We start from the raw sequence: 21,383 nt of genomic DNA on the forward strand, positions 1-21,383 counted from the left end.
AGTGTTAATAGCTGTAGATTCTATTTACTAAGTGAAAATAGTGATATACAGGGAGTGCAGAATTATTAGGCAAATGAGTATTTTGACCACATCATCCTCGTTATGCATGTTGTCTTACTCCAAGCTGTATAGGCTGGAAAGCCTACTACCAATTAAGCATATTAGGTGATGGGCATCTCTGTAATGAGAAGGGGTGTGGTCTAATGACATCAACACCCTATATCAGGTGTGCATAATTATTAGGCAACTTCCTTTCCTTTGGCAAAATGGGTCAAAAGAAGAACTTGACAGGCTCAGAAAAGTCAAAAATAGTGAGATATATTGCAGAGGGATGCAGCACTCTTAAAATAGCCAAGCTTCTGAAGCGTGATCATCGAACAATCAAGCGTTTCATTCAAAATAGTCAACAGGGTCGCAAGAAGCGTGTGGAAAAACCAAGGCGCAAAATAACTGCCCGTGAACTGAGAAAAGTCAAGCGTGCAGCTGCCAAGATGCCACTTGCCACCAGTTTGGCCATATTTCAGAGCTGCAACATCACTGGAGTGCCCAAAAGCACAAGGTGTGCAATACTCAGAGACATGGCCAAGGTAAGAAAGGCAGAAAGTCGACCACCACTGAACAAGACACAAGCTGAAACGTCAAGACTGGGCCAAGAAATATCTCAAGACTGATTTTTCTAAGGTTTTATGGACTGATGAAATGAGAGTGAGTCTTGATGGGCCAGATGGATGGGCCCGTGGCTGGATTGGTAAAGGGCAGAGAGCTCCAGTCCGACTCAGACACCAGCAAGGTGGAGGTGGAGTACTGGTTTGGGCTGGTATCATCAAAGATGAGCTTGTGGGGCCTTTTCGGGTTGAGGATGGAGTCAAGTCCTGCTGCCAGTTTCTGGAAGATACCTTCTTCAAGCAGTGGTACAGGAAGAAGTCTGCATCCTTCAAGAAAAACATGATTTTCATGCAGGACAATGCTCCATCACACGCATCCAAGTACTCTTCAGCGTGGCTGGCAAGAAAGGGTATAAAAGAAGAAAATCTAATGATATGGCCTCCTTGTTCACCTGATCTGAACCCCATTGAGAACCTGTGGTCCATCATCAAATGTGCGATTTACAAGGAGGGAAAACAGTACACCTCTCTGAACAGTGTCTGGGAGGCTGTGGTTGCTGCTGCACGCAATGTTGATGGTGAACAGATCAAAACACTGACAGAATCCATGGATGGCAGGCTTTTGAGTGTCCTTGCAAAGAAAGGTGGCTATATTGGTCACTGATTTGTTTTTCTTTGGTTTTTGAATGTCAGAAATATATATTTGTGAATGTTGAGATGTTATATTTTTTTCACTGGTAAAAATAAATAATTGAAAGGGGTATAAATTTGTTTTTTGTTAAGTTGCCTAATAATTATGCACAGTAATAGTCACCTGCACACACAGATATCCCCCTAAAATAGCTAAAACTAAAACTTCCAAAAATATTCAGCTTTGATATTAATTAGTTTTTTGTGTTCATTGAGAACATGGTTGTTGTTCAATAATAAAATTAATCCTCAAAAATACAACTTGCCTAATAATTCTGCACTCCCTGTATTCTATTTACACTATATGAAAAAGCATAGTAATGTAATTTCTACTTTATTTTTAAAGATATGTACTATTTGCACCTCAGTATTGTTGTACATTAACAGGATGCGATAATAATATAGTGTAGATTATTATATTTATTTAAATTATTTCCGGTAAATGGATTCGGCCTTCGTTAGGCCTTTTATTTCCACATTTAGAACATTTTATTAATTTTTATTGAAAGTAAATGCCTTGCTGATGTGATTTGTGATGAGAGAAGAGCAAGCTCTGCAAAAGGCGGATTCGACTCTGTGTTGTTCGTGTCAAAACAACGATCCGTTAGCCGTACGCCTTACTGATTGCGCCACTGAAAACATTGAATTATGAGCAGTTTTTGAAAATCTTGTTTTGAGACGTGATGTGAAGTCTGTGAAAATACCGTCTCAGGCAGGTTACACAAATATTGATCTTGACATTGTTAGCCTCTTGTCTTTTTTACATGTCTTACACTGTGCATTTAACTTAAAATATTCAAGAAAACAGCTCTTATTAATTAATTATTAGTAGCCTATTGTAGTGTCTCAGGAAATCTGGCTCATAGCTCTTTTGTGGCTCCTGCACTGAAGCGGCAGTTAAAGATAAACCCAGACTTCAGCCAATGTCAAATAACCTTTGTCTGGTTAATACTTTTAAAAACAATTTGCCTTGACTATAATGTCAAATCAAACGAAAGAATGAAGGTGTTTCTGATAACACACATTTATTAAAACACAGAAGAACAACAAATCAAGAACAAGAAAACAGGAACAATGCTCAGACCGAAACCCTGGATTTACATTTCTTTTATAATTAGCAACACAATTAACTTTTTGTCATGCAAAGCATGGCATAGGCTACAAAATATATTGTTATTACAATGTTGTAAAGTGGTCATATGCATTACACGAATGAACGTTTAAAAAAGAATATACAAAAACAAAATTGAATAGCTCTGTAAACAATGCGTAAAGAAGTCTAATATCTTTCATTATATACCATGTTTAAAATTGTGATGTTTCTTTGATGGAAAGCCCAGATTAGTCATTAGTTGGGTTAGTAAAATAAAGAAAATTATAGTAATTGTAGTATTTATGTATCGAGATGTAGTAAAATACACCCCCCGGCAACAATGCAGTGTTTTACTGTAAACATCGTTAGCTGAACATTTAGGGGACATCGCCCAACCCTAATAAGTTTCATGATTTCAATTAATTAGATGTGCTTTTTGATAACTAAATTTAAATTTACCCATTTAATTTGAGTCAAAAAAATGTAAAATGAAAAAAATGGAATCCATAAAAAAATTAAACGGGAAAAAACGAAATTTGGGAAAATAAAACTGATTTCATTGGGCCCAATGTACAGGAGTATGTAATAAAGCACTATTTGAATGTCTCCATTCATTCATTCATTCATTCATTCATTCATTCATTCATTCATTCATTCATTCATTCATTCATTCATTCATTCATTCATTCATTCATTCAGCTCTGTTAATCAGGGCTCGCAAAATTTTGAAATCCCTGGTAACCCTTCGGGCAGGCACCCTTGAGATTTTGGTAGCCCGAAAAGAATTTAACCAGCCCGAATAAAAAATAGAATAAAATATATGTAGAAAATTGGATAGGAGTCGAAATATCAAATAAAAACAAAAACATATGTATTTGGTTCTAACTGAGCTGAAATTACTATGAATTTTTATCCTGATGTTTCTTTTTTTGGATAAGCACAACTGAAATATTGTTGTAAATCCATGCACCTCTTAACATGTTTGCGCGCACACAGTAAAGTGTCATTGTTTTCACAATTTTCCCCACTGCACTTGCAATCTTTCATTCAGATTGACAAAAAAAACATACTAGCTATATATATATATATATATATATATATATATATATATATATTAGTGCTGGGGAAAAATTAATCGTGATTAATCGTATCCAAAATAAAAGTTTGTGTTTATATAATGTGTGTGTACTGTGTATAATTATTATGTATATATAAATATATGCACATGCATGTATATATATATTTTTTTATTTATATTTTTATGAAAGAAAAAAAAAATTATTTATAAAATAAATTATATGTACACGCATGCAAACGTTTATTGGCCAAATTACATTTCCTTAATTAACACCCTCTTAAATGGTCACTGTTTCCATCACCGCAGCTTAGAGGTTAGATCGGGGTCAAAAAATCCAGCCCGACCCTACCCGAGCCCGTGCACATTGTGTCCGAGCCCGGCCCGGCCCGACACATTAACTGTAATTATGAGCCCGAGCCCGATTTAAACGATCCGCAGGCGCGCGCTCATGATCCGCCGGTAAACTGATGTTTGCTCAAATCCAGCTCAGACAGTTATCTGTAGCTTACTGTGTTGTTGCCATTAAACAATGTGTTTTTTCCTTCATATTTATGTTTAAATATTATAATATTATTTTTACATATTTCATCTGATTATGATGAGTGAAAAGATGTGAGTGGGTCAGAAATTATTTTGGTGGTTATATTTAGTTTAATATTAAGATTTGTTTTGTAGAAAGCATTTATTTCGTTTTGTTTAAATTGTATCTTAATTTTAAAAAAGGTTTCTTGGGCCAATTGCCTGGATTTAATAAATAAAAAGCAAATAGCAGACTATAATCACGAGGTGAAGTCGTGGGAGTGATTGCTTTCATTTCATCTCATGAACTGGAGCGCGCGTCTCATTAATAAACCGAAACTCAGCAGCTACTCGCCTCACAGACATGACAAATATGCGTATAGAAAGCTTGAAATGTCCACTTTTAAACGAAACGATTCGAAGATATTTAATTAAGCAAAGTGCAGTGTTCACGCGAGCAGCTCTTGACACAGAGTGTTTCTGTTTATAATGCTGCGCTCCATCACTGCACGAGCTGTGAGTTTAACACGCATTTTTACACTAATCCTTACTTGTGCAACTTTGTAGCCTACACATTTGTTTCTTAGTTGTTGTATTAGTTCTTACTTTGCTAAATATGTATATATAATTTCTGATTATAGCATGGCTTTCTGCCCACCCAATTAGACTAGTTAAAGTAGGCTAATGATTAAAAAAACAAACGGTTCGGGTCAGGTTCGGGCTCGGGCTCGGGCAGAGAATCTAAACTCTACCGCAGCTTCCCGAACCCACAAACACACAACACTAAATATGTTCATCCCAAGCTGAGACTGGATATGCTTTATTAGCTTACTGTCATATACACTGTTTTTCAAAGAGTTGCCAAAGTTATTAAACAATATTTCGTGTAAGTTCCTTTGTGTGTGTTATATAATTACTAGGTACACTAGGTATTCTAAGGCGTATGTTTTCCTTGATTGGTTTCCCTGAAGAATTGAAATGAAAGCAAAAACGTAATGCACGTTCATTGAATTTGACCATGAAATGAGAGTTGTGTCTTAATCAAACAAACACAATAATGATTTCTAAGTTATTTATTTTTGTTGGTACTTGGCCCACTCAAACGGTGGATATAGAACCGTGCATCACGATTCACTAACGCGTGCGCATGCGCGCCCGCCCACACACACACACACACACACACACACACACATTAGCAGGGCATAAGCAGCATTTATTTTTTCCGGCGCCCACATTACAAGATTATAGCATTTACACCGCACACAGAGGCGTTTAAATGATTAAAACTAGAGGCATATCTTAACTTTAAGGTTACTTTTATCATGTAAACTACCTACATACAGCATGTTATATGCATTATGCATGTGTGAGGGGAACGCGGTCGTATTTGCAGCAGATATTTGCTGCCCATCATAAATAAAAGCACGAGACAGACAGCGGTTGGAGGAGAACGCCGGAAAAGTGACAGAATGGACGATATTCGTCTGTATTTGCAGTACACAAGCTGCGGTTCAGCTGCGCACAACAAACGCTACGTGTGTGAAGCACAACGGGCGCGCGCTGCTCATGCTCTCCATACAGCCTCTGCGCGTGCGGTGTGGAACCGATCAGCTAAACTTTTATGCGGTCAAATCAGCATAATCAAAACTTCTGCGATCATATTTTTCCTTCAGATAACAAGTTAAGAGTTTCAACAACGCACATCAAGATAGCCCGTCGGGCAGGGTGGTGATGCATTTTGGTAGCCCGACTGGAAAACACATTAGCCCCGGGACGTCGGGCAGGCGATTTTGCAAGCCCTGGTTAATTTCATAAATACAGTCAATTCGACATGACTCGAGGGTAGATTAATTGCAATCCATAATTGGCACAGTATGATATAAATCTTTTCTTTTTTTGTTGCAAAAGGTTTGATGAGACACTCAAGGACATCCACACTGGCTCTTTTGGTCAGACATCAAAACATTCTGTATCCACTGATCGACAGCACCTCAGACAGATGGTCAACCCCAACATAGTACAGGCAGCGCCAGAGGTGGGTGCAAACTGAAGAGCTTATAATTAGATCATAAAAGAATCTTGACTGAAAGGAAGTTGCCAGTTATATTTGAGATTTATCTGTGTACATATCTAATTAATTTGTGTGTGTTTCTGTCAGTGGGTTGACGTGGCCTGTAGCGACTCCTCACGCAAGTCTTCATCAAAGGCTGTGATCAGTACACAGAAAAGTGAGCGCAGCCGACTCAGACTGCAGGACAAAGAGCTGCAGGAGATCTCAGATGGAGGCTGGTGTCTCAGCATGCATCAGCCATGGGCTTCACTGCTTGTTAAGGGCATAAAAAGGTACTGTTCACTTTAAACCATGAAAAAATAAATTACATCACTCCCTGCTTAGTGGCTGCAGACAATAGTCTTTAAAATGGGTTCTGCCCCCTAAATTTTAAATCCCACCTGCGTCTAGCAATAGCGAGTAGCAAATAGTTTTGAGATGTTATGTTAACTAAGAATCTAGACGCACCCTAGCGGCAGCAAATCTAATCTGCTGCTAGTGTCGTCTAGCAACTCTCAAAACACTTTTGAGCTGTAAAAACAAACTATGTTCAGGCCAATCACATTGTGTATAGAGTCAGTGGGCGGGGCTTAACATAACGACGGCCGGGTTGCGCTTGTGTGCTTCTAGTAAACACAGAAACTGGCGAACGGCGGTCTTTCGAATCAGCTTTGACCACGACTCTGGAAGACTTGGAGTTAAGCTTTTCTCTGAGAAAAGAACAAAGAACGGCACTGAAGTCATTCTTAAAAAAGGAAGATGTGTTCGGAGTTTTGCCGACTGGATAAGGCGAAAGTTTAATCTGTCAACGAGCTCTGCTTCACCTTCGTTGCTCTGGTTGGTTGTAGCGCTATCCTATCGCGTGCAGAGGGAGTTTATCGCGTTTATCCCGCCCCTCGGATTGAGCTGCCAATGGTGAGTTTCCAGACCAAACATCTTGATGTGGGTCTGGCTTGTTAGGCTAAACTAAGGATGCACCAATATTAAAACTGGACGATAGCAATAAGTCAATAATTATTTTTACAATATGGCTGTACTATTTTGTGTAAACAAAAGTAAATAAATGCCCCAAACTCTCCACCTGCTACAGTAGCCACGCCCCAAACTCTCCACCTGTTGCAGTAGCCACACCCCAAACTATCTGCTTGCTACAGTAGCCCAAACTCACGCTATAGGTTTAGCTGGAAAGTGATTGACAGATCTGAGTGGAACACTCTCAATGTTTAGATGGTGCCTGGGAGACTCAATCTTTACAGTTTTGAGAGAGATAAACTCATGAATGGCATATAAACTGAGGAGAATGTATTTAACAAATTGAACATACCTTTAAATGTATCACTGATATTGGTTGATAACTGGATGTGGCACCAATATGGTGCACTTCTAATGTAAAATAAACGATACAACCTGAAGAAAAACTTGAGCCCTTTGAGATGTCCCATTACCACTCCCAGTTTAGTAAAATACATAACATGGGGAAGACATTTGTGTTTTTTCAAACCATTTAATAGGACCCATTAATGGCATCTTTTTATTACTGATTTGTAGAGCTTTTAAATGTTTATATTTAGATATTTCATTTTTTCTCCGTTTCTTGTGTTTGTGTAGGGTTGAAGGCAGAACGTGGTACTCGTCCCATAGAGGGCGTCTGTGGATCGCTGCTGCTGCTAAAGGAGCCACTCCTCAAGAGATCGCAGGGGTAGAGGCCATGTACCGCCAGATGTACAGAGATGGTATGTTTGCAGATACGTGACCATAACACTAAATGTCGGCAGAATGTAGTGTCTTTGTCATTTCACCTAACGTAGTAATTTTGCTGTCCAGAACCCCAGTTTCCCACGGAGTATCCCACTGGCTGTCTATTGGGCTGTGTGAACGTCACAGATTGTCTCTCTCAGGAGCAGTTCAGGGAACAGGTCAGTGACTTTTAATGTCCCTGTTTGTATTTATCCATACAAAATATTCAGTTTCCCTTAAAGTGGCAAAAAAAACATTACTCTTCTCAGAGGTTGTTTTTGTGAACATGCATGACATATTGTGCTTGAATCATTAACATCACACGCGCATACAACAAAGCAACCCATAGCTTTGCTGATTTTCGACCAGCTTTGTATTGTTACAGTGTTTATTTGTCAGCTGGCTTTTTAATGGAAGGTTCCATTCTGACAACTTAAAGGGGGTCATGAACTGCGTTGTTTTGTTTTATGATGTTTCCTGGGGTGCACTAATAATGTTAAAACACTTTTTCCATCAAAAATTGTCATAATTTATCAATAAAAGGCATTTTTCCTACCCTGATTTTAGCCCTCTGGTTTAAACGCTCTGTTTGAAGGGGCGTGTCTGCTGTGAGACTTCAGTGTAAACGCCCACTGCTGTGATTTTAGCATGTTTTTACTATTACAGCTCTCATGGTTAACTAATCGTGAAAAGTGTTGCGTTACATTTAGATCTATGGCATTACAGATCGTGGCATTAAAGGTTGCAGAGATGATCATTGTAGCCGATCTCACACACATGTTGAGAGCATGAAAGCAGCGATCTCGTCATTGCAACTCAGTTTCTGCACTCTCTAACAAATACTTTCATCTTCACTAACAGTGCAAATGTGATGTAATTAAGAGATTCGTTAAAGAGTCACTAATAAACGCGTCACTAAGCTCTCCTTGTTTGATTGACAGCTGCAGCACGCGCTGCTCCAACGATTGTAAAGGGAGCTTTCTTTGATCGCTTTCTTTATAGAGTTTAATCACCATCAAATAACAGATTATTTTCATCCTACTAAGAGAAACAATGCAAGTTGGCATTTAGTCAATGGTCTGATTTACTGACACACAGACAAAGAACACCTGACTGTACATGAATCATTAATATTAGATCAGGCATTAGAATTAACAGTTACTTATATGTTGCATTACTGTCGAGCCCAAGCACTGCACAATATTTTGTAATCCTCAACGGCATGTTTATTGCTTGGTAGCTCGATCTGGTTTAACACTAGCCCTATGCTACATGTGTCGAATCAGTGGGCGGGGCTAAACGGGCCGTGAAAAAGTAGGCGTTAATCTTCTTCTGCAGAGGCGGAGCTTGCCTCACTTTGATCCTCACTTTGAAAAGCCTGTTGTTTGCTGGTGTCAATAACATTTTTTATTGGACTAACAAGGTTCTCAGTTATGAAACTTACAGGATATTTTTATAGTATGATGACCTCTTATATGTCAATAGCTGAAGGAAAATTTGATTTCTCAGTTCATGAGAAATGCGTTCTAAAATATTTAGCCAGAGAATATGGCCATATTTCAGCAAAATAAAGCTGAACCTTGAAGCTAGTATGTAGGATACCAATAATACAGACTACTTTGCTGTTATTATTACTGCTACTCTTATTTAGTGTTACATTAGGTCTATTATAGTTGGGTTAGGTTTTACTGTGAATTTGTTGTATTTATTTATATTTAAGTAATTTTAAGGTTGAATTGTTCAATTTAAAGTATAATTTTTTCCTCAATAAAAACCCATTCTTTACTGTCATCCACCGTTGTTTTGTGGCTCTTTTTCTATTTAAAGTATCGGTTCATGCGCCGTTTAGGCACTGGTACCGTTTTAAAAGTATCGGTTTGGCACTGATATTGTAAAAAAACACAAAAAAAACATACCCAACCCTATTCACACATCTCTAGGACAGACCCTCAGTCACCACTCAGAGACCAAATACACACTTTAGAAAGCATAAAGGAACAACAAACAATCAGTCAGTCTATTGATTAAGTAACTGCAAAGAATTATTATAATAATATAGGAAGATAAATATTGATTAAGGCTTTGATTTTGAATTGAATTAGGATATTTACAGTTATATTGAAGCGGCAGTGGATTTCAGAATCCAACCTTTCAATTTAATGTTGAATATAATGCAACGGGGGAATTTTTTGGGGGTATTGGCCATTTTAATAATAATAATAATAATAATAAAGTAATACGTTCTATGTTCGAATTTTTAATCACACGTACTCTGTTTAGTGAGGGTTTCAACGGACTGGACATTTTACAAGATATTTGTCAATGATGTTTAGGATCTGTTGCGCACTAAATTCTCAGACATCGTCCTGTCAGTCATCTCTTATTCTCTTAACGTGATAAATGATGAAATCTGATGTACTGTAATGTAACCAACTACCAAAGCAAGCCTAGCCATGTCCCTTTAAGGGCTCCATAGCATGTGTTACTCATTTTCCATGCCTTTTCCAAAGCCTCGGATTTAGGCTTCAGGCACATGAGAAATGAGATTTCATGCATCATTCCCTCTTTGTATATCTAACATGTTTCATACACTTACCCATTTTGTAAAATGCTTACAGATAAATACTGGGCATCATACTCTAAATGACTCTAAAAAGATCACACACTGCTGATCAGACTTTGGGCTCATTCCAAACACGACAAACTCGTTCAGAAACATTGCTAGGAGATACATGACAAATAAAAACAATGTGTGCTCTAAAATCGACTAAAATAACAAACATATTTTTGAGTCTGTGCCCATTATAGACTACGCGATTTTCTGTGAAATCTTTTGACTCAGACTGCCAATAATCTGCAGACTGGTTTTGATTGGTGCAGGGATCGGTGCAAAAGTCCTAGTGTTTTCCAGCCTTTACCCCAAAACAACATTACCTGCTTTTGGGCCAAGACTTTATGTTGGCTGTCTGTAGAGAAATCAAAACCCTGAGAATTATTCACTGGAGTAAAATGCATATAACAAAATATCACATAACCAACCAAAATATTTCACTTGAAGAAGTTACTGTATAAAGCAATAGATATACTCTTAAAGGGATAGTTCACCTAAAAATGAATGATTTACTCACCCTCAAGCCATCATAGGTGTATGACTTTCTTCTTTCTGCCGAACACAATCAGAGTTATATTAAAAATGTCCTGGTTAATCCCAGCTTTATAATGGCAGTGAATGGAAGCCCAAAATTTGAAGCCCAAAAAGTGCACCATCCATTATATATATATATATATATATATATATATATATAATATATAGCAAGCAGAGGGGCGAGGGACCGCGAGAGCGGGCCGGTGATGAGTGGCAATGAGTACCAGCTGCGCGACACACAGGTCTCGTATCGCGGCCAAGTGACGGGAGCATAATAGGAGGAGCGAATACGAGAGAGGGTCAGGCCTGGACTTTATGTTGAGTTTTGTTTATGTTTGTGCGGGCAGTCGTCCGTGAGGGGCTGCCCGCGGTTTACTTTCGTTTTGTTTATTTAATGAAAGTTGTTAAACGTTTGCCGGTTCCCGCCTCCTTCCTTCCAATCTACGAACTTTATTACATTGGTGCCGAAACCCGGGAGGAAGGAGGGACTCGCTGTCAGAGAGCCCTCGCTGCTGAGGGGGATCGCGGTGATGAGGAGTTCGGGCAGCACGGATGAGGAAAGACCGCGAGTGGCTGTCCGAGGCGGTGGTGCTGGAGCGAGTGAAGACCGGTGGGACGGAGAGCTCGCTGCCGTCCCCCTGAGTTGGGGTGGGGTGGCGGCCGTCCTGGAGGGAGCGGAGGAGTTGCCGGCGTTCGCCGTGGGCCGGAGCCGGAGCCTGCTGCCGTCCGCCATAATGGGGAGGAGCAGGGAACGCTGAGCTCGCTGCCGACTGCCCTCAATCGGAGGAGCCACCGCCGGCTGCCAGGGGGCGGAGGAGGATCGGGCCGTCCACCGGGTGTCCAGCACCATCGCATAGCACCGCGAGCAAGAGCCTCTCAGCTGGTGAGGACCGAGCGGCAGTGTCGGGGAACCGGATCAGATTTTTTTTTTGCTTTCTTTCTTTTTCCCTCCCTCCCCTCTCTTGTTCTGTAACTCCTCATGCTCCCGTCTCCATTTCTCTCGCCTCTCTTTACTTACCCCCAGGTGCCGCGGCCGCCGTGATCTGGTCTTCAAATTTTGGTCTGCCATTATAAAGCTGGGATTAGTCAGGACATTTTTTAATATAACAATGTATTCATCTAAAAGAAGAATGTCATATACATCTAAAGTGACTTGTGGGTGAGTATCATGGGCTAGTTTTCATATTTGGGTGAAATATCCCTTTAAAAAAAGGGGAAAATATTTGAAATGTTATACTGTTAGTGGATCATGAACTGTGCATGTGGTTACACTGGTAGGTGAACTTTAGGAGAACTTCATGCATTCACTAAACATCCCTGCAACACTTGATGGCAAAAAAAAGAAAAATACAAAATTAAAAGGGTCAAAAAAGTGAAGTAGTTCTAAATATTTGAGAGAACTTTATCAGATGGAGGTCTTGATTCATCATCGTAAAATGGCAAGATGTGACAAGTGAAAAATAGTTTGCATCTCAAGACCTCTGCTTTCTGATCCGTTACACTGCGCTGGGTCTAGCTGTTTTTGAATTTAATCACATCTCCTGTGTGTACAACCCGTTAGGCTTTACATGAAGCAACGTGATTTAGAAGCCATTAAAAACAGATCAGATTGGATGAGTCACACTCGAAGCTGTTGAGTAGCCGATATACCCACACCTGTGACCGCACTTCAGTTCAGTTATATTCTGAGTCTGTTTTGGCTCACCACATGATAAATAATATTAAATCTTGGTGCCTGAAAAAAACAGGTGAGACCCACTGAGAACTATCCAAGTTTTTTTTTTTTTTTGTCTTGATGAATTTGAATGCATTTATAATAATGTTTAATTAACCCTAATCGGGTGTTTGGGGTCTATATGACCTCAGTTGACTTTTCCTTAGTTAAAAAACATGATTCATTTAATTTACATAAAATTGTCAGTGTCAATATGACCCCAATTAAATATATATGGGGAGACATTCCATAGGCGTAATGGTTGCTATACTGTACAAACCATATTTTCTATCCCCTTACACTGCCCCTACCCCTAAACCTACCCCCCCCCCCCCCACACACACACACACACAGCCCCTGCTCCTAAACCTACCCATCACAGGAAACATTCTGCATTTTTACTTTCTCAACAAAAAAACCCCTCATCCTGTATGATTTATAAGCATTTTGAAAAGTGGGGACATGGCCAATGTCCTCATATTTCACCCTCTCCTTGTAATACCTCCCCCCCCCCCCCCCCCCACACACACACACTCACTGTGTGACTGCAATAGAAAGCAATTTTATTAAAATTTGCAAATAAAATCAATAATTAATAAATCAATTAAAAATATATATTTTAAATTATAATTCTAACTAAAGCATAAATCTATGCTTGTAATTTGTTTATTATTTTCTGTGCAGATTCACTCCCCATAAAATCACCTCAATTTTTATAGAATGATATTCTTTTCAAATAGAGCTATTCTAGTCATCTGGTAAACTTGTTTTTATATCGCAATATATATATATATATATATCACAGAAAAAACAAAATATTGTGATGTAAGTATTTTTTTTTTATATCGTGCAGCCATAATCAAGACTTTGGGCATAATCAGTCCTGTTAAAGGGATAGCTCACCCAAAAATGAAAATGTGATGTCTATCTGCTGACCCCCAGGTCATCCAACATGTAGGTGTGTTTGTTTCTTCAGGAGAACACAAATGAAGATTTTTAACTCAACCGTTGCTGTCTGCCTGTCATAATGCATGTGAATGGGTAACAATTCTATGAGAGAAAAAAAACATGCTATATATATATATACACACATACAGGGCTTGACATTAACTTTTTTGCTCACCAGCCACAGTGGCTATTGGTTTTCCAAAGTTACCAACCACTCAGCATTTTCACTGGCCACAATTTTGCTGTTTGGAAATTACATTGTATATGTTTAAAGTTGACTTTGGCATGCTTAAATTACTTGATTTTGAGTCATTTTACTTGATTTATAAGATTTAAAACCCTTTCAAACTTTCAAATGCAGAGTGACCCCCCCAAATCAAGACTACATTGTATATCAGCTGGGATGTGCAGATGGGCAAGGGGTGGGCTCCTTAAAGCTCCACTGTGTGATATTTTCCCCCATCTAGTGGTGTAAAGGTATTTGACCATCCAGTGAATAATAGTTTCTGTTCCTCTCAATTCTGATTTCGTTTTAACTCCTACGGTGGCCAATTCAGTCCAAGATTAACATGGCAAACCCCCTCTTCACATTCGACATGGTGCCATCAAGTGTTAAAACGCGAAAGGCAAAGCTTGAATTTATGGGTATGTCCCTCTTTGGTTAATGTACTTTCAAGATGGAGGGGCAACATGGCGGAACATGCGATGTGAAGGGTAGTAGCCCATGGTGTATTAAGAGAACGGTAGCACACAGTAAACATGAGTTTGTTCCTGGAGTGACATGTATGTTCCTCATGCCTGCACAGTGATTGGTTCGCTGTGCCGCTCAAAGTGCCGCTGCTCACCGCTCGCAGCTAAACATTCACTGCTAAAATGCGCAACGAAGAGGATCCGCCGCAAAAAAAAAAAAAAGGTTTCGTATTAGAAATCATCTTTTTGGGACTTTTTCGGCTACAAAAAGGAGGCTGTTGACTAAAAAGGGGTACTTAGCATGAAGTGCCAGAAAGTTGTGGCCACAAAACAAGAAAACACCACCAATTTGTCTGATCACTTAAAACGGCACCACAAAGATCATCTTTACGACAAATACAAAGCAGGGCTCGACAATAACGCTTGTCCGGGACAAGTGGATTTTTTGAAGGGACAAGTAAAAGAGAATTTGACTTGCCTGATGGACAATAGCCCGGATTAAAACAAAAAATAACTAGCGAATCACCAAATGCAAGAATGTTTGTGCATTCATTTAGTGTAAGTGGCGATCGATTGTGGATAATATATAATGAACTGATGATAATAAGGTCGATCTGTTGACGCTCGTGCAGCCTCTCAAGGAGAAATTACAACAGTTGAGCGTTTTCCTGAATATCATAACGACTGAAAATGACACTAATTTCATATGACGGTTCCATAAACAACTAATTAACATTCACTTAAAGTCACTTATATTTTAGATGTGTTTTTGTTCTATTTCAGCAGTAAAAGTTGTTCACAGCAAACCCGTAACGCGTCTCACTCACAGCAACAAGTGTGTTACTAAACGATTCAGCGTTTGAATGAATCGTTTGAATGAACGACTCAATGACTCATTAAAGGTCCCGTTCTTCGCGATTCCATCTTTCAAACTTTAGTCAGTGTGTTGCTGTTAGAGCATACATAATACCTGTAAAATTATAAAGCTCAAAGTTCAATGCCAAGCGAGATATTTTATTTAACAGAAGTTCCCTTTCAAAGCCTACAGCGAACGGCCGGTTTGGACTACAGCAGGAAGTGCAGGGATGTAATGACGTCACTAGAACCGTTTGTTGACTAACGGTCCGCCCACAAGAACACACAAAATAGGGGGCGTGGTCTCGTTGCTCTCCCACGTGGAGAAGAGCGTGCATTCAGTGCTTGCATCTCCCCGTTATGGTAAGAGGCGGGACCTTTCCGGGCAACGTGCGCTAAGCTGCTGTCCAATCACAACACGGGAAGCGCTGGCCCAATCAGAACTCGTTACGTGTTTCTGAAGGAGGGACTTCATAGAACAAGGAAATCATCAGGCCGTTTTTAGGACAGAGGAAACAGCGGTGTACAGATAATAAATTGTGTGAAAAATACTGTTTTTTTACACGCGAAACATGAACTCATGTTATATTTCACACTGTAAACATAATCAAAGCTTCCAAAAACACGCAAAGAACGGCCACTTGCTGCCAACTACTGGAGGTTTAGTTTCATGTTTACACATACTTTCCAACATTTCTTTTTGTCACTTGTAATGAAGCTTGCTTATTATTAATATCATGGAATGGTAATTATTGACTTTAGCCTGGATTGATGGCTCTCAATATCGCAATATATATATTGTTGGGGGAAAAAATATCGCAATGTATTTTTTTTCCAATATCATGCAGATATTTTCCAATATCATGCAGATACATTGCGATATTTTTTCCCCCAACAATATATATATATGATCGTGCCAGTAATAGCAGATGGGAACACTAGATGAGATTCGTCTGGATATGAGGCAAAAAAAAAAAACAAATACTGCTGTGTTTCTCACAGAAACCGATCGGTTCGTGTCTTAAGACATCAATGTGTCGTCACGAGCCACAGGGTTTTTGTGCATGTTGTAAGCATGTTTTTTTTTCTCTCATAGAGTTGTTACCCATTCACATGCTTTATGACTGGCAGACTGCAACGGTTGAGTTAAAAATCTTCATTTGTGTTCTCCTGAAGAAACAAACACACCTACATGTTGGATGCACTGGGGGTCAGCAGATAAACATCACATTCTCATTTTCGGGTGAACTATCCCTTTAAAAGTGTCTCAGGCACTCGCCTCACTGAAATCAGAGCTCACAGTGCTCTTGAACTGAGCAGCACACAGCAGTATTCTGGCACACGTTCCTCTCTCTGTCTGTCTTCTTCCCCTGCTGTCTTCTTCTGTAGCCTACAGCACACTTCCTGCCTCATTTCCTGCTCTCCCTGCATGGCAGACTCCCTGTAATAGAGGTGTAATTGGTGCGTCTGCTGTTGAGTTGAGCTTCTTCTCCGCTGCGCTTCATTTCACCGTGTCACCGTCATATTTCACCACAAAATCAAAAGGTTGAACAAGAAATAATAACTTGGCCCTAAAAATAGGTTCAATTATCTCAAGGTACATGCTGATTTTTGCATTGTGACATTGTTTAATGACTTCCATAAGCTGATGCTCACAGTGAAGGGAACGATGTGTTTGCCCATGAGGAAGAAGTCAAGTTCTTTTTGACTGCTCAGGAAAAATATGCCAGACAATTTTTTTTTTTTTTTTTTTTTGCAGATGTATGTGCTTTCCTGAAAGAAAACTTGGTGTTAGTTTAAACACAGTGAAGATTTTAATCAAATTGAATCAGAGATTGTCTGCTAATGGGCGTCCAGACTGTACCGCCAAATGAACAGAAATTAGTCAAATGCAGTGACAGCAAATTTTGATTTTGTTTTAGTCATGTTTTAGTCACCTGATTTGTTTTTAGTTTTAGTTGACTAAATAGCATATTTTATAAATCTACAGTATAAAGTCGACTTAAATCTAATGAGTTTTGTTAAATTGTAATGCATTAATTGAGCATTTTAGCATTACATAACCGACTGCTACTGAATACATAATTGTGTTTTTGACCGTTCAAGTGCAAAAATACTCAAGAGAGCTTGAATCACTTTTTTTCCCCCTTATTTTTAAACATCTATATCTACAGTATGTGGGAGATGGATGGATAAAATGGATAAAAATGAAACGATTGAAGGAGACGTGCATTCACTCTCTGACAGCAGAGGGCGCTGATGCAACAGCAGAAATGGAAGGACAAGACAATGCTGAATAAAGTCGTAGTTTTTGTTATTTTTGGACCCAAATGTATTTCCGATGCTTCAAGAGATTCTATCTAACCCACAGATGTCACATATGGACTACTTTGATGATGTTTTTATTCCCTTTCTGGAAAGGGACAGTATACCGTACATACATTTTTAATGGAGGAACAGTAAGCTCGCGGAATACATATAAAATATCTTAAACTGTGTGTGAAGATGAACGGAGGTCTTACGGGTGTGGAACGACATTAGGGAGAGGAGTTAATGACTGATTTTTCCTTTTTGGGTGAACTAACCCTTTAAAGACCAAAGGCTATTTATTTTCAAACTTAAATATTTTATTTTTTGATCTGGTTTAAATTACATGCCCTGGATATTGTTTGAATATGTTCTGATTCTTTGTTCTTCAGTCACACGCTTTACAATAAGGCTCAATTATTTAACATAAGTTTATTCATTAACAATCTGACAATGAAAAATACTTCTAAAGCATTTAATAATCTTAAGTTAAATGTAAATTTCAACATTTAATGACACATTATTAAAATCAAAAGTTGTAACTGTATTGTTTAATGGACCTGAGCTAACACTAACAGTTGATTTTTTAACTAATGTTATAAAATCAGAATAACTTCTATACAAACGTAGCTATTCGTGTTTTGTTAATGTTAATGCATGTGAGGCCTTATTGTAAAGTGTTACCAATTGTTCTTTTGCTCTTTAATCTGGTTTAAATATTTGTTTCTTTAAACATTTTTGTGTATTGCTTTATAGTATTTAAATATTCAGTTATTTTTGTTATAAGAAATTTATTCAACTTGTTATAGTTTAACGCTTTTTTTGCAACGTTTTGCAAGGCAAGGCAAGTTTATTTGTATAGCACATTTCATACCCAATGGCAATTTAAACTGCTTTACATAGAAATTCTAGAGCATCTCTCATTCATTTCTTTCTCAAACACGTTCATAACATCCATTTTAATCACTATTCCCTGATTTTTACTCAGGAACCTTCTTGTCAAACCCATTATCACTCATCATACCTTTCTACAGATTAACACATACCCAAACCTTTTTGTCAAACTTGCTATTTTCTCAAACCCAGATTTCACTCATCATATTTAACTCAAATGAACATATAAAATAACAATAACCAAAGATAAGAACAAAGGTAAACTAAAACAATTATAAAAAGAATAAACAGATGGTGCAATCAGTGGCACAGAGCTCATTCAGTAAATGCTCAGCTAAACAGATGTGCTTTGAGTCGAATCTGTTCAGGAAGCTGCTTACAGCTGCGGCTGGGATGATAGCTAAAAGCAGAATCTCCTTGCTTTGAGGGAGAGCAAGGAGCAATATCGTGATAATGATGATACCATATACCTTGATTAAAAACTTATTCTCAATGGATTCACCTAGAAAGCGTGCATTATCGCGCTCCCTTTTATAATTCCTAAGCTGTCACTCATCTGTCTCCCAAAATTCTGCTAATCGATTTAGGCCCCGTCCACACGGAGACGCGTTTAGCTGTATACGTATACATTTTGTACCGTATCAGCGTTTCGTCCACACGGATCCGGCGTTTTAGAAGCATGCATCCGATATTTTTCGAAACCGGGTCCCAAAGCGGATAAATCTGAAAACGAGCATCTTCCGTCTTCATGTGTACAGCGAATCCGTATATTTTCTGAAACGGTGATGTCATCTCACTACGTCCAGCACGGTGAAAGAGTTAAGGGATACAACTACGGGCACTGGGCATGCGCACATCAATATCGCATCATGTAATTAACGTATCTGCATTATGGCATTAATAGTAGGTGTAGGCATTAATAAAACACATCTGTTAAGTAACAAAGGTATTTATTGTTATTTTATTCGCCTCACCGCCGACCACTGCTATACCCCTTCTAGCCACAACTACTTCTCCATTTTTAGTGTATTTCTGTGGCAGAATTACAGCGCCACACACTGGCCTGGCATGCAAACTACATCGTTTTAGTTAGTTTAGGTAATCTCGTGTGGACGCAGATATTTCTTGAAACGAGGAAAAAAAAAAGAAGATCGGATTGGGAAAGTGCTGGCTTCGTGTGGACAGGGCCTAAGCTGACTGTACAATGAATATCTTATTTAGCGTACTTGTATACACTTTTGTGTTTCAAGTTCATGTAAAAGTGATACAAAATGTATTAGCCTTTTAAAGGCCCACTGAAGTGCCTTGAAACTCGCCACATTATTCAATGGGTTGACGTAATTTCCCCTGAAACGGCTTCAGCTGTTAGCAGCTCCACCCCTTTTTTGAAACAGCCAAAAGCTTTTCTTTAATATACAGTTTGACTAGAGCGCAAGAGTGGACTTTTCTGTGTTTGGTAAAGCCAGTTTCCTCATAATCTCTTCCATGTCGCTTTGAAATGCAGCATTCTGTGCAGAATTCAAATGGGTCGATATGTTTGTTGTCTGCGCCGACTCGCTCATATATGATCCGCACTGCGCTCTCGTGTCTGTAGTCTAAATTTAGACCAGAGCCGTTGGGGTGTGTGCACTGCTGCGGTGCGTGAAACTAACGTGAAAACAGACTTTATTCGCCTCAAATGAAAGCATATTTACACTGAATGGTTTCCTATCACATATATAGTGTGCTGTGCCTTTCACCATGTAGAAATAAGTAAATGTGTGTTAACAACTCATGATCGATTTCAGCCTTAGCTTCGGCAGTGAAGGGGGCGGGCTTTAGATTCTAGAGATTATTTTGATTGGACAGAAGATTTGACAAGAAAGTGAAGTCTTCGATGATGTCACCAAAATCTGAGATTCGTTTTAACGGAAGTGGGAGACTGTACATTTTGAATGCTTATGTCCTAAATGCAAATTTTGTCATAGTTTTGGGTTACACTTTATTTTGATAGTCCACTTTAGACATTCTACTAACTATAAGTAACATTGCAACTACATGTCAACTAACTGTCATTAGAGTATTTGTAGACTGTCAGTAGACTGGTAGGTTATGGTTAGGTGTTCGGGTTAGCAGAATAAGTTGAATTGTAGTTGCCAATTTACTTATAGTCAGTAGAATGTCTGTTGGGGGGCCGACAAAATAAAGTTTTAGTAAATATTAATCAGACAGTCTACAAATACTCTAATGACCGTTAGTTGACACGTAGATGCAAAGTTACTTATAGTTAGTAGATTGTCTAAAGTGGACTATCAAAATAAAGTGTTACCTAGTTTTGGAACATACCAGCTTATTCATAACTTTAAGGCTAACACAGTCATACTAAAAGCTAAAAAACTTAAATTTTGATTTCAGTGGACCTTTAAAGGCCCTTTCACACCTGACACGTAACGAAAAAGCGGAGCGAATAAGCGAATTTGCATGCAAATATTTCGCTTCAAAACCATACACATCAGCCGCAACACGAATTTGCAAAGTTTCAGAGCTCCAGCATTCCAAAACATTTGCGGCGATAGCTGAGAAAACACGGACACTTCTCCATTCGGTGAAGACGAGCTTTTCATTTTATTTAATAGACCGAAAAGATGGTTTTGAAAAAATAAAAATAAAACAAAGGACATTTCGTCACCTTTGTTTCCTTGTATGTGTTTGGTTGAAGCCGTTTCTGTCGCCGCTAGAGTAAAAAAAAAGTCGACATCGAAACGGAAAAAATAAATGGCACTTTTTTTTGACGCAGCACGTTCATGTTTGGTGTGGAAGCACTCATTACACACATTATTCGCGCGTTAAAATCGCGTCCAGTGTGAAAGGGCCTTACCCGTTAGGGATGTGAAGGTAAGAAAATTTCCTCTCACTGTCACATTACTGTGCTTGTGCACCGAGTCTGCACATTTTACTTTCGGTTTAGAATTAGCGCCAATTCAGGGGTGGGTTGCTTGAAATTTTGGGTTCATTAGCCTATCCGCTTGTTAAGTTTCTGTGTCCAAGCCTCAATTCGTTGCACTTGAGAATGCCATCG

The 21,383-nt window shown here is 38.9% G+C and overlaps 1 protein-coding gene across 1 annotated transcript in view; it reads left to right on the forward strand.

Moving 5' to 3' along the window:
* Window positions 1-21,383, forward strand: part of trip4 (thyroid hormone receptor interactor 4) — a 116,228-nt gene that overhangs the window by 8,383 nt on the left and 86,462 nt on the right. The window contains exons 8-11 of the mRNA XM_067456326.1: window positions 5,894-6,020; window positions 6,144-6,328; window positions 7,644-7,768; window positions 7,860-7,951. Of these exons, the coding sequence (XP_067312427.1) occupies window positions 5,894-6,020; window positions 6,144-6,328; window positions 7,644-7,768; window positions 7,860-7,951 (529 nt within the window). The remainder of the gene's footprint in view (window positions 1-5,893; window positions 6,021-6,143; window positions 6,329-7,643; window positions 7,769-7,859; window positions 7,952-21,383) is intronic.

The sequence above is a fragment of the Pseudorasbora parva genome, chromosome 1 (assembly GCF_024679245.1).
Source record: "Pseudorasbora parva isolate DD20220531a chromosome 1, ASM2467924v1, whole genome shotgun sequence".
In the NCBI taxonomy this organism is placed as follows: Eukaryota; Metazoa; Chordata; class Actinopteri; order Cypriniformes; family Gobionidae; genus Pseudorasbora; species Pseudorasbora parva.